The sequence below is a fragment of the Panthera onca genome, chromosome C1, assembly GCF_046562875.1.
Source record: "Panthera onca isolate mPanOnc1 chromosome C1, mPanOnc1 haplotype 2, whole genome shotgun sequence".
Taxonomy (NCBI): Eukaryota; Metazoa; Chordata; class Mammalia; order Carnivora; family Felidae; genus Panthera; species Panthera onca.
In genome coordinates, this window is record NC_138346.1 from 212,809,336 (window position 1) to 212,821,750 (window position 12,415).

Sequence of the window (12,415 nt, forward strand, 5' to 3'; positions counted from 1 at the left end):
TCCTGCTTCCCTCTTATAAAGACCCTTGTGATTATATTAGCCACCCCCCCCCCCCCATAATCCAGGATAATCTTTCTACCTCCAGATCTTTAATCACATAGACAAAGCCTCCTTTGCCATATTAAGCAATATATTCGCAGTTTCTGGAGACTGGGACATGGACATCTTTGGGGAAAATTGTGCAGTCTACGACATATACCATCTCATTTAACCCTTGTACAGTAATGCTGTGACATAGTGGTACAAGCTCCACTTAATAGGAGTGGAAGACGTGTGGCACACAGGGGGTGCGCATAAGTGTTCGTGGGGATGATCTGGTGTGACAGCTGATTGATAATACATTGTTCTTCACTGGACAGAAGGTCCTGAAGGATGTATCCAGTCCTGTGTCTTCCCTAAAATCTCCTCTACAATCCTCCTGGCCCACCCTGGGGCAGGTGGACGCTCCGTCAGAGTGCTTAGCACTTAATTGTTTCCCTGGCCTGACTCTTCTCCCAGTGAGATCACTATCTCCTTCAGGGAAATTGTATTCCTAATTCTTTGTCTCTTCCCATGATGCCCTGGGCTTTTCACAGACTTCATTTTCTCTCTTGTAGTCCTTGAAAGGAGGGAGTATGTGTCCATTTTGCAGAAGAGCAAAGTGAGGCTCAGGTTACATGCAGGGTCATTTCTTTTTTTTTTTAACATTTTATTTATTTTTGAGAGAGACAGAGACAGAGACAGAGTACAAGTGGGGGAGGGGCAGAGAGAGAGGGAGACACAGAATCTGAAGCAGGCTCCAGGCTCTGAGCTGCCAGCACAGAGCCCGACGCGGGGCTCGAACTCACAGACCGTGAGATCATGACCTGAGCTGAAGTCGGACGCTTAACCGACCGAGCCACCCAGGCGCCCCCCAACTCTTTACTTCTAACGTCAGCATGAGGGACTCTACATTCTCAGCAGCCTCTGACCCTCTGACTCAGCTCTGCCACTTGACTGGATTTTGTTTTCTCTTTCACTTTCACTAATCTCTGGATATTCTTCCTGTGGTGTATGTACACACACACACACACACACACACACACACATACGCACACACTCCGGCCCCCAGAATCTTCCCAGGACTGGCATCTTTATGGAGCTCTTACCCCTTGTCCCCCCATCTTCATCTGTAAAATGGTCATCTTAGCCACACTTTACATCCTTTTTCTTGCACACAGCCACCAACTTACACATCCCTCATGGCACAGCTTTCTCTACCTTTGGAAATGACAATAAATTAATCTACTTTTTCTTTTAGTAGAAACCCCTTGCAATCACCCTGGCAGTGATTAAGAGGGTCAGGTCTGGAATCAGACTGCCTGGGTTGGAACCCAAGCTTTCCTAGTCATTAACTAAGAAAGCATATTAATTCCTCTGAGCTCTGTTTCCTCACTTTTTAAAAAAATAAGTATGTTTTTTTGTTTGTTTGTTTATAGAGCACAAACAGGGGAGAGGCAGAGAGAGAGAGAGAGAATCCTAAGCAGGGATTCAGAGTAGAGCCTGACGCGGGGCTCGAACCCACAAACTGTGAGATCATGACCTGAGCCGAATCAAGTCGGATGCTTAACCGACTGACCCACCCAGGTGCCCCTGTTCCCTCATTTAAAAAATGAAAAACAATAAACAGTATTTTTCTCACATATCTGGCAGATGCTATTTTTTGAAGGTAAGATTTGTTTAGAGGTCACTGCTTCTGCCCCTTGCTGCCTTTTTTCCATCACCCATACCCCATTCTCTCATCGTGCTGCTTGTCAACACAAGGCATCTGGAAGGGGTGGTGACATCAGTCATGTACGCTTTGGGGGGGGGGGGTTAACCTGCTGTGTCTCTTCCCAGGGCCATTTTTCTTTGCAGCCTCATTTGCAATCACAGATGGGAGGTCCAGACCATCTGCTAATGGGAATTAGGTCACGGATGGTCAGATGAGGGAGGCACTGGGGAGGGGCACTCCTCATACCTGTAGTGTCCCACCAAATAGATAACCATCTTCCAGTCATCCTTGCTTTTTTCCGTCACGTGTTGGCTTGGTGGGGGAGAGGAAGTGTTGGCACCTGGAGGAGGTTTGATAGAAGGCATTCCTGGATGACTTCATCTCTGGGCCTTGCCTCTCAAAATTCCAGCCAAATCAGTTCTACCGTTTAAGGGATGGAAGCGGGGTCAGCATTCCAGAAGTTCCTTGTCATACCCAGGCTTTTAATCAGATGATACTGGAGAATTAGCATCCTAGTGCAGGCAGTTGTGAGAGGGTGGGGAGGGGTCTCAAAGGTCCCTGCTGCATGCTTGTCTTTCCTGCCAGACCTGGGTTGAGGAGAGCGAGACCTCTTGGTTGAGTTTGCTCAGAACCATCAGAACCACGGACAGCGGTCAGGGTGCCCTGAAGACCCGCAGCGGCGCAGGGTGCAGAGAGCAGAGCCCGTGCCGAGTTACAGGCAGGCGAGGGGAGGGAAGACGCGCTCCGGTGGCGGGGGGTTGGCTGGGACTGTTCTGGCTCTGAGTCACCCCGTGCGCCCCGTACTTGCGTCGTGGGGCCTCGGAACGCTGGAGTTGTGTCTGCCTTCTCCGAGAATGGTTGGGGGTGGGGAGGAGAGGCCCTGGGAGTTTTGCAGGAAAGGAGGCAGCGCGAGGCGAAGGACCTGTTGGTGTCCCCCGCGCGCTCCCGCCCCCCGGCCGGGCCCATTGCTATACAAGGCCTGCTCTCCCCAGCATCCACCCCCAGCGAGTATGGTCGCAGGCGCGGAGGGGTACATTCCCCCGCCCTGAGCTCAGCGTGCCGGAATGCGGCCGATAAATCAGAGATAACCCCAGGCCCGGGATAAAAGGCCGAGGTTGTCCTAGGATCCGGGAGAGCGTCCGCCGGCCTCTAGGAGGTGAGACGTGACCCGGAACACAGCGCAGCGGCAGCGGCAACGATCTCTTTCTCTCCGGTGACATGGACCCCAAGACGGCGCTGCTCCGGGCCCTCCTGCTCCTCCTGTTCTTGTACCTGTCGCCACTAGGAGGTCGCTCCCACCCGCTGGGCGGCCCCGGCCCCGCCTCGGAAGCGTCCGCAATACAGGTGAGAGAGCTTCAGCCTGCGAAAAGGCTGCTGTGGGTAGCAGCAGTTAAACGGGTCCTGAGCTATTGTCCCAAAAGGTCCTCAGCCCCCCTAGCGAATTAGTGATAAGGGATTAGAAAGCAACCGGATTGGGTGCCAGGACCCCTACCTAAGGTGGTTGGTGCATCTCAGCTCCGTCTAGGGCGGTTTGGCCAGGTGCCGGTTGCTGAGGCTGGGGCTGTCCCCACGCATTGCAGGAGCTGCTGGACGGTCTGCGGGACACAGTTTCAGAGCTGCAGGAAGTCCAGATGGCCCTGGGACCCCTCCAGCAGGGCCACAGCCCTGCAGAATCCTGGGAGGCCCAGGAGGAACCCCCTGCGCGGGTCCTTGCGCCCCGTGACAATGTCCTCCGGGCCCTGAGACGACTAGGCAGTTCCAAGATGATGCGTGATTCAAGGTGCTTTGGCCGGAGGCTGGACCGGATTGGCTCCCTCAGTGGCCTGGGCTGCAATGGTAAGCCCCCTCCCTGCCAGCTTGATCCCCCTGCCCCACTCCTATGGGTCCCACCATCAGAACCACTTCTGGGTTTATTGTCTCTGGGAACCACATTCTGAGAAAAAGACACTTGGGCTTTACTCTCTCTTGCTGACAGTGCTTAGGGCCAAGGGGCACCTTTCTAGAAATATTAAATGTGGACATCATTCGTTACTATGTCCACGAGTCCCTACCACCTTCTCTTGCTTCGCTGACCAAAAGGGGCAGAGTCGCCTTAGGATGGAATCCAGTCATTCTCTGGCTGCATCTCCTTGGAGCAGAAAGAGTCCTAAACGTTTTCCTCCTGGTTTCCCCCAGCCTGTCTATAGCCTCAAAGGCAGAGGACGGGATCACCAGGGCAGCAATAATTTACAGTTTACAGATGAGGAGACTGAGGTCCAGAGAGAGGGATTATTCTAAAGCCTCAAACACCCAGATCAGCCGAGGATGGGGGTGGGGGTGGTGGTGGCAGGGATCACACCCAGTGTGGGGAAGCTCAGATCCTGCCTCAGTTTCCCACCTGACGCCGTCATCACCTTTTCTCCCCCCCACACAGTGCTGAGAAGGCATTAAGAGGAAGTGCCGGTACAGACATCTGCGTCTGATTCTTCGTCAACTCCCTGAGCCCCTTTGAAGCAATTCTTATTTATTTATTTTTATTTATTTATTTATTGTGATTGTTTTATATAAGATGATTCTTATCTCCGAGCACACATTTTCCACGGTGAAATAAAGTCAACATTTTATCTTCTTCTTTCGCAACTGATTTGTCCTGGGGCGCCTGGGTGGCTCAGTTGGTGGAGCTTCCTTCCGGATCTTGGTTTCAGCTTGGGTCATGATCTCGTAGTTCGTGAGTTCAAGCTCCGTTGTCGGGCTCTGCGTTTATAGTGCAGAGCCTGCTTGGAATTCTCGCTCTCTCCCTCTCTCTCTGCTCCTCCTTCTCTCTCTCTCTCTCTCTCAAAATAAATAAATAAACTTAAAAAATGTTAAAGAGAAGAAACTGATTTGTCTTAGTGCATTAGAAGAAATACATCATTAAAAAAAAAACAAAACCCACACACCAAAAAAACCAAAGCCTTTGTTTTCCTGAAGGTTCTAAAAGTGTTCTAATGGTGGGGTGGGGAGAAGGCATCAGAGCTGGTCAGGTAGGAGTAGGGGTACCCTGCTTCTCCTGAAGGGTTTTTCTTGTTCTGAAATGTCTACAAATACCTCAAGCACTCAAGACACTTTGCAGAAACTGCTTTTCAAAGCTGGCAGTTTCTCCCTGGGAGTGCAGATGGGCCCTGAGACGTTCACGCAACACGGGAGTGTGGGTCAGTGTTTGCTCACTAGCTTTCCCTCTGTCTGGAATTCTGCCATCGGAGACATTCTCCCTGGTGATTGTTTCCTTTAAAGCCCTGAGTTCAATAGCATTTTCATTTCCCCATCCCAGGTTTAGAAGTGTCTGACAAAAGGCCCAGCATTTAGGGTGCCCCTTTTCCGGGGGCTCCACATCTTTACTTCCTCTCTGCCCCAGAGAGAGAAACCTCTCATCTCTAGGGCCGAAAAGGAAACAACCACCAGAGTCATACTGGGTTGTCTTATTCAGCAGGGAGTCCTGCTGGTACGCTGCCCTGTACCCCACGGTCCCCCCTTCCCAAGCGCCCTGCCTCTCGAGCATCCCGGGCCACACTCCTTTGCTTTCAGGCTCCCAGGCCTCAGCTCCTGCAGTCCCCTTGCCCAGAATGCCTTTTAGGATGCTAGCTCCGCAGAAGGGACAGGACTATTCTTATCCCCGTTTGATGGATGAGAAAACTGAGACCCAGAAAACCGAAGCCCCCCTACCTGGCCGCATGTGGCCACGGATGCTCTGAGCTCTCCCACTGAGTGGAGAGCCAAGTGACTCTTGAGCCTGTGCCCTCTCCCCGCGCTCCTGGCCTTGAACTTCACTCTCCTGACCTTCCTGCTGTTCTCAGCTAATGTTGCTGCCACCGAGGGGAACCACAAGTGGTAGGTCTCTGTGTCGTTTCTCATGTCAGCCCAGTGTGTGCCAAAGGTTCTGGACAGCCGATGACATCAATTAAGGTTTTTAAAATGAGGTTGAGGAGCGAGTTGCTTTCTAATAAAACTGTGAGCCACCTTTACCTGGCGTTTCTGACCCAGGGAGTGCAATGAATACTCAGCGTAGTTAACTTTCACAAAGCCCTCATCAGGCACCAGCTACTGTCTCGTTAACTCCTATAGTCCTTGCAACAAACCTCTGAAGAGCTCTTACTAACCCTCATTTTAACAGAGGGGGAAACTAAGGCACAGAGAGGTGATGTGACTTGCTCAAGATCATGCAGTTAGTTAGTGGCAGAGCCAGGGTTCAGGTCCAGCACCCAGGTCCCTAACCACTGCATCACCCCGTCCCTCCCAAGTCAGTGAAGCAGGTTTGCTGGTGGGAGGAAAATTGCCCTCCTAATGGCATCATTCGGCTCCGCGTTTGGTGAACTGCCGCTGCCCGCTGGTGACCTCTCCCCTCTGCTCAGGTGATGAAGGCGGGCCTTTCCCAGAACACCCACTCCCCAAATCCAGCCAACGCTTCTTCCCAGTGAGTCTGGCTTATCCATATGTAGGGCTCAGGTGGGTGGGGTCTGTACATATGATACGTGTGTTACTTGGGTCTTCTCCGCAGGCAAAAGTCTGAGAAAGAGGACCGCAGAGAGAACAGCAAAGGAGCCAAATGTGACCGCTGGAGGATGGGGGTGGGTAGCCCGTGTACTCAATGGAGGGACCTCTCATTGAGTTCCCCTCGTGTTTGGTGTTTGTGGGGAGCAATGCAAACACGCCCTGTCTATAGATGCCCTTAAAATTCTTTTAAATGTTTATTTTTGAAAGAGAGAGAAAGCATGCAAGAGTGGGGTTCGGCAGAGAGAGAGGGGGACGGGGGATCTGAAGCGGGCTCTGTGCTGACAACAGCAAGCCTGACGCGGAACTCCAACTAACCGTGAGATCATGACCTGAGCCAAAGTCAGACGCTTAATCGAAACCAAATGAACCACCCAGGCGCCCCTTATGGATGCCCTTTAAAACCTGCCTTCCCTGGGGCGCCTGGGTGGCTCAGTCAGTTAAGCATCAGACTTAGCGTCAGGTCATGATCTTGAAGTTTGTGAGGTCAAGCCCGGAGTCAGGCTGTCTGCTATGAGCGCAGAGCTCGCTTCAGATACTCGGTCCCCCTCTCTCTCTGCCCTTCCTTGCCTCTCTCAAAAATAAATAAACATGAAAAAAACATGGCCCTCCCTAACCTGTGACCCTGACCCCTTCAAATGTACCCCCCCCCACGTAGCTATAGCCATGGCATTCACCTCCCTGACTTCCCTATTATCAACCTCATTGTCCAACGAAGCTGCCAGATTATATCTCTCCGTAGATGCTCATCACTGTCATCTTCCCAGAAAGATGTGCTGGTGAAAATAGAGCCCAGGAGCCCTAACCCACGTCTTCAAAGCTGGAAAGGATTTAAGTAGAGAGTGGATGGGCTTTGCTGGGTCCCAAGTGTTGAGGTTACAGAAGTCAGGATAGTATTGGGACTGAATGTTTTCTTTTTTAATTTTTTTAAATGTTTATTTATTTTTGAGAGAGAGAGAGAGAGAGAATGTGAGCAGGAGAGGAGCAGAGAGAGGAAGACACAGAATCCGAAGCAGACTCCAGGCTCCCAGCTGTCTGCACAGAGCCCGATGCGGGGCTCGAACTCACTGACCGCGAGATCATGACCTGAGCTGAAGTCGGACGCTCAACCGACTGAGCCACCCAGGCGCCCTGAACATCATTTTCAAAGTCAGAAACAACCATCCCTAAACGTGCAGCAGGATCTTGCCAATTTCTTCCAACTGGGGCTTCTGCTGCAGACCATGTGTGACATTGCTGGGACCTCATGGCTCCCCGAAGCAGCCCACAGCGTCCCCGCGGAGAATCCTGAGATGGGGACTCTGCGATAGAAGCTAGAGACTCCCCAGTTCTGGATCCTCCCCCCCATTTGCAATGTTCATTCCATTGTGTGACTGAGACAACTTCTTTCCAGTGATAAGGAAATAAAGGCTGTTGACTTTTTAGCTAGTGGGAGAGGTGGGGGTGGGGGTGGATCTGCTTTTCTGTGCCTTTGCTTTTCTTCTGCCTCACTCCTCCAGGCTGGCTTCTAAACACGCCGTCAAATATTAACTTCTCCACGCGGGCGGTGTGCACACCCCCCAAAATTGGGCCGGGGCATGGAAAAGAAGAGAAACTTCACATCAAGCCATTTTCTGTCTCAGGTGCAAATGGAAGGCTTCACCAGGATTGGGGTAATCAGACAATCTGGGGCTGGTCTCTGTTTCCACTAAGCCTTGTCAGTGCAGAAGGTGGTAAGTTGGTTCAACGTCAAGTCCTCGGGGCAGCAAAACTGAATATGCTCTTTCTTGCCACCCCCCTTCCACAAAATAGACAGCAATAAAAACCAAACGCAACCCGGACAAAAAGCCGAGGCTACTAGAAGAAATGCGACAACTGACACTGAGGCCCTCCTCGGGCTTCACTCCGGAAGAGGAGAGGTTACTTTAATACAAGGAGCCGGGAAAATTCTGAAATTCTCTTTCTGGAACCTGGAAGGGCATTTCCCCCTCTCCTCGGGCCACCTGCAGACTTCAGAAGTGGCTCAGGACAGAGGAGCAGCACAGGCCCTCGGGCCGAGCTATTGCAGGGACTACCTGCCACAAGGCCCTTCTGGAAGTCGCCGCCCGCCTCAAAGGCCTGTCTGAAAGGGCATCTCCAGGGGATCGGCCGTGTGACGCACACAGCAAGGAGCATCAGTTCCCCCAGTGTGGCTGCTCACTGAATCCTCTTTGCTAATAATAACCCTGCCAACCGAGCGATTAAGCTGTGAGCACATTCCAGGGACTCATCAGGATACGAGGGTTTTGCCCCCAGACTTCCTGTTCAGGGTTGCACCCACTCTGGATTTCAAGCTGAGTTCGGCTGACCCTGATAAGGTTCCTGGAGAGCGCTCCTTTCTCCTTCTGTCTTAGAATAAAATCACCCTGGATACCTCTTGTGACCTCTGGCCTCGTACTGCCCCGATTTCCTGCCCGCCCGCAGAACAGCCTCTCTACCTGACCAGCCAGGGAGGGGGCTTGGCACATGCATTTCCTGGCTTCCGGGGAGCCCCTCGAAACACATCGGGTGTGTCGGCCGGTCGCGGGGCTTGGATGACCCTTTCCGTGAGGTAGTCCACACACACACACGCATGCTCACGGACTTGCCAAGCACACCCCCTGCCCAGGAAGGGGGAGGGTAAAGGAGCTGCTCAGAGGTCACCTGGAGAGTGGGGATCGGGGTGTGTTTAATCAGAGACCGCACCGAAAGGGCTGGCAAGGAACTGTCATGCTAAGGGGCAGCAGCATCTGTGAAATGGATTAGGAATTACGGGCGCTGGTGTCAGACCTGGGGTTCCAGCCCTGGCCTCGCCACTTAGGCAGTGACCTTGGGCAAGTGACATAACCTCTGTCTTAGTTCTGCCCCTCTGTGAATGAGAACAATATTACCCACCCCATGGGGGCTGTGATGAAAATTAGATAATCCATCTAAAGTTGTCCACATGGTGTCGGGCATGTTACCGCTGATCAACACGGGCAACCGTTCTCACCATCTTTCAAACAGATAGCACTTCACACTTGAGAACGCGTGTGCAGAATGCACACATTGGTAGTTCATCTAAGCCTCATGGCAACACTGAGGGGGTGGGTAGAGCACGGGGAAAATAAGGCTGTGACGATGTGTGTAACCTGGTTTGCTCGGGGCTCTAGCACGGGCCTCTCAGCCCTTCAAATTTGGGGTTTTCCCCCCAAGTCCATCTTGCACCGAGTAGTACGCTAACATGGAGTTCAGTGCTTAGTGAACGGAGGGCGCTCATTAAATGTGGGCAGCCTTGGGGAGCCTGGCTGGCTGTTGGGAGGGTGTGCAACTCGTGCTCTTGGGGTTGTGAGTTCGAGCCCCACGTTGGGTGTGGAGATTACTTAAAATCTTGAGGGGCGCCTGGGTGGCTCAGTCGATTAAGCTTGATTTCGGCTCAGGTCATGATCTCGCGGTCTGTGGGTTCGAGCCCCGTGTCGGGCTCTGGGCTGACAGCTCAGAGCCTGGAGCCTGCTTTGGTTCTCTATCTCCCTCTCTATCTGCCCTTCCCCTGCTCATGCTCTGTCTCTCTCTCTCTCTCTCTCTCTCTCTCTCTCTCAAAAATAAATAAACTTCAAAAAAAAGTTAAAATCTTGAAAAAAAAAGGGGGGGGGAAGACTTGTTGCCTGTTAATTTTCTTTGGGGGGGGTGGGTCAGGAAAATGGAGGCCTCAGTGGCTCATCACTCGCCTGGCCTCATGGAAGGTCATGGAAGACATTAAGGGAAACTGGGTGCCACATTCACCTCCCCGTCACTCCACCAGCCAACTCGCCACAGGAGCTTTCCTGGGAGTGTTGGGGCCATCATAAACTTCAAACTCAGAGTCTGAGCTGCTCTAATCAGCGAGGTGACAGGGATGAAACCATTGGCCTCTCGAAGTGCCCACCTCCCTCAACACTGTGGAGGGGAAGGAGGAGGAGCTTGGCAGAGGGATGGTTGCGTTCCCAAAAGTTTTCTTGGTGTTTACGTGTGGGAGCTGAGTTCTTGGGATGTTCATCACATTTGGTTCCCGGCTGACTTAATATTCTAAATAATAACTCCCTCTTCACCTGACTGCCGAGAATGACTGCCAGGAGTGAGGGCAGCTCAGTTGGAGGGAGAGGTCTGCCCTCACGGCTGATGAGTCAGGTGTGAGGCCGGCTTGAGCATCTGGACTAATTTGTCCCGAGCTGCCGGCCGCCTGCCACTTCCTCCTCTCCCGCCCTTATTTGGAGCCCCTGACAGCTGAGCCGAAAAACCTACCCGGGGAGCTGGGGAGCTGGGCGCTGGCCAACCGTCACCCTCTGCCTCTCCGCATGGGTCCTGTTGCCCAGGAGAAAGAAGCCCCAGGCATCACTGTGAGATAACCAAGGACTCTTTTTTGCTCTTCTCACACCTTTGAAGTGGGAACCTCTTGAGGCAAATCAACAAGAATGTGGCTCTTGCAGCTGAGGGTCTGGGGTTGTTGGGGCTGCTCAAGGTGGAGGGGGCAGTGACAGGCTCTGCTGGGCTGATAGCTTTAAAAGGTCATCTTCTGCTGTTCCCTCATTCAGCTGCTTTATCGCTGCAAGTGACAGAATGGGGAGGGTTCCGTCCCTCTTGCGCTCTTGGAGAGCTGGGGGGCTATAAAAAGAGGAGGCGCAGGGCAGCTGGGAGACAGGCGGAGGGAGGCTGAGAGAAGGAGAAGAGAGGACAGAGAGGCAGCAAGCACCAGAACACTCCTTGACCGACGCCATCATGGGCTCCTTCTCCACCATCACCGCGAGCTTCCTCCTCTTCCTGGCGTGTCAGCTCCTGTGGCAAACAGGAGCTAACCCGGTATATGGCTCTGTGTCCAACGCAGACCTGATGGATTTCAAGGTAGGACCGGGACAGGGGCCACAGTCTGGGACCAGGGGGCTTTGTGACACTGTGCTGGTCACTGAGACCTCTCCCTTTCCCCGTGTGTTCTTTTTGTAAAGAATTTGCTGGACCATTTGGAGGACAAGATGCCTTTAGAAGATGAAGTCGTGCCCCCACAAGTACTAAGTGAGCAGAATGAGGAAGCTGGGGCAGCTCTTAGCCCCCTCCCTGAGGTGCCTCCCTGGGCTGGGGAGGTCAACCCAGCCCAGAGAGATGGGGGTGCCCTTGGGCGGGGCTCCTGGGACTCCTCCGATAGATCTGCCCTCCTGAAAAGCAAGTTGAGGGCACTGCTTGCTGCCCCTCGGAGTCTGCGGAGGTCCAGCTGCTTTGGAGGCAGGATGGACAGGATTGGAGCTCAGAGTGGACTGGGCTGCAACAGCTTCCGGGTAAGAGGAGCTGGGGGTGGAAATGGAGTGGGGAGGAAGGCGGTTATGGTTTCACTGAGACTCAAACTTTGTCAAAGAACACCACCAGGGGATGCCTCCTGCAGTAAAGAGACCAGAGTAGAAGCTTTCTTTTTGGAAATTTTGTGTCCCAACTTGGGGCAATGACATCATTCATCATTCTCAGCTACAGGCTGCTAAGGAAATGCTAAGAAAAAAAAAGTTACTGCCATGAGCACTGGGGACTTAAAATGTTCATGGAGCCAAGTCACCTTTGTTCTGCTGATTGGCAGTTCATGTGCCTCCCCAGAATTGTCAGACCCCGAAGGATTAAATGAAAATGACCAGGGTTGACTTATAGCTTCTAACAAGCAATTTGTGTACCAGTTCATGAAACTCAGGGTTGTCAGGCCGGAGTGGGGGCTGCTGGGAAGTGAGCACAGTCCTGTGAGGTTGACTTTTCCAATAGGGCCAGGTCACCAAGCCAACCTTGTCTCTGTTCTCTTTGTAGTACCGAAGATAATGGCCAGGGAGGAAAAGGCAGGCCAGGCCCTGCGCAGACTTCGAGAGACCCTCATCCTTTGGGGTCTCTCACTCAACTTTGTCCCATCTCATTGCCATCAAGTTGAGCCGTGATGAGCACCCTATTCAAGCTTCAGCCTCTTGTCAACGTTTCTCACATTTTATGCTGAATGTAGACCAAGTGGTTTAATTGTGGCTTCCCCTCTGCTCCCATCCTATGCATTAAATTTTAGGATAGACGCTCACCCATTACTGAAAGCTGTTTGAATCATGAATAAACTTCAGCACCACGGACAGAAGCCGAAGGCTCGGGTTGGTGATTTCTTTCTTTTTCCTGGGAAGAGAATTCAGCCTGATACCCATTTACCTTTTGTCA

General features: G+C 52.5%; 2 protein-coding genes across 2 annotated transcripts; both read left to right on the top strand.

Moving 5' to 3' along the window:
* The first annotated feature begins 2,508 nt into the window (after positions 1 to 2,508).
* Positions 2,509 to 4,540, top strand: NPPB (natriuretic peptide B). The gene is made up of 3 exons (XM_060625271.2): positions 2,509 to 3,076; positions 3,313 to 3,568; positions 4,146 to 4,540. The coding sequence occupies exons 1-3, from the start codon at positions 2,951 to 2,953 to the stop codon at positions 4,160 to 4,162; spliced, it is 399 nt and encodes a 132-aa protein (XP_060481254.2). The 5' UTR covers positions 2,509 to 2,950; the 3' UTR covers positions 4,163 to 4,540.
* A 6,276-nt stretch (positions 4,541 to 10,816) lies between these two features.
* NPPA (natriuretic peptide A) lies at positions 10,817 to 12,338 on the top strand. Its single transcript, XM_060625270.3, has 3 exons — positions 10,817 to 11,092; positions 11,194 to 11,520; positions 12,029 to 12,338. Exons 1-3 carry the CDS (start codon positions 10,970 to 10,972, stop codon positions 12,038 to 12,040), a joined length of 462 nt encoding a protein of 153 aa, XP_060481253.1. The 5' UTR covers positions 10,817 to 10,969; the 3' UTR covers positions 12,041 to 12,338.
* Positions 12,339 to 12,415: the final 77 nt, after the last annotated feature.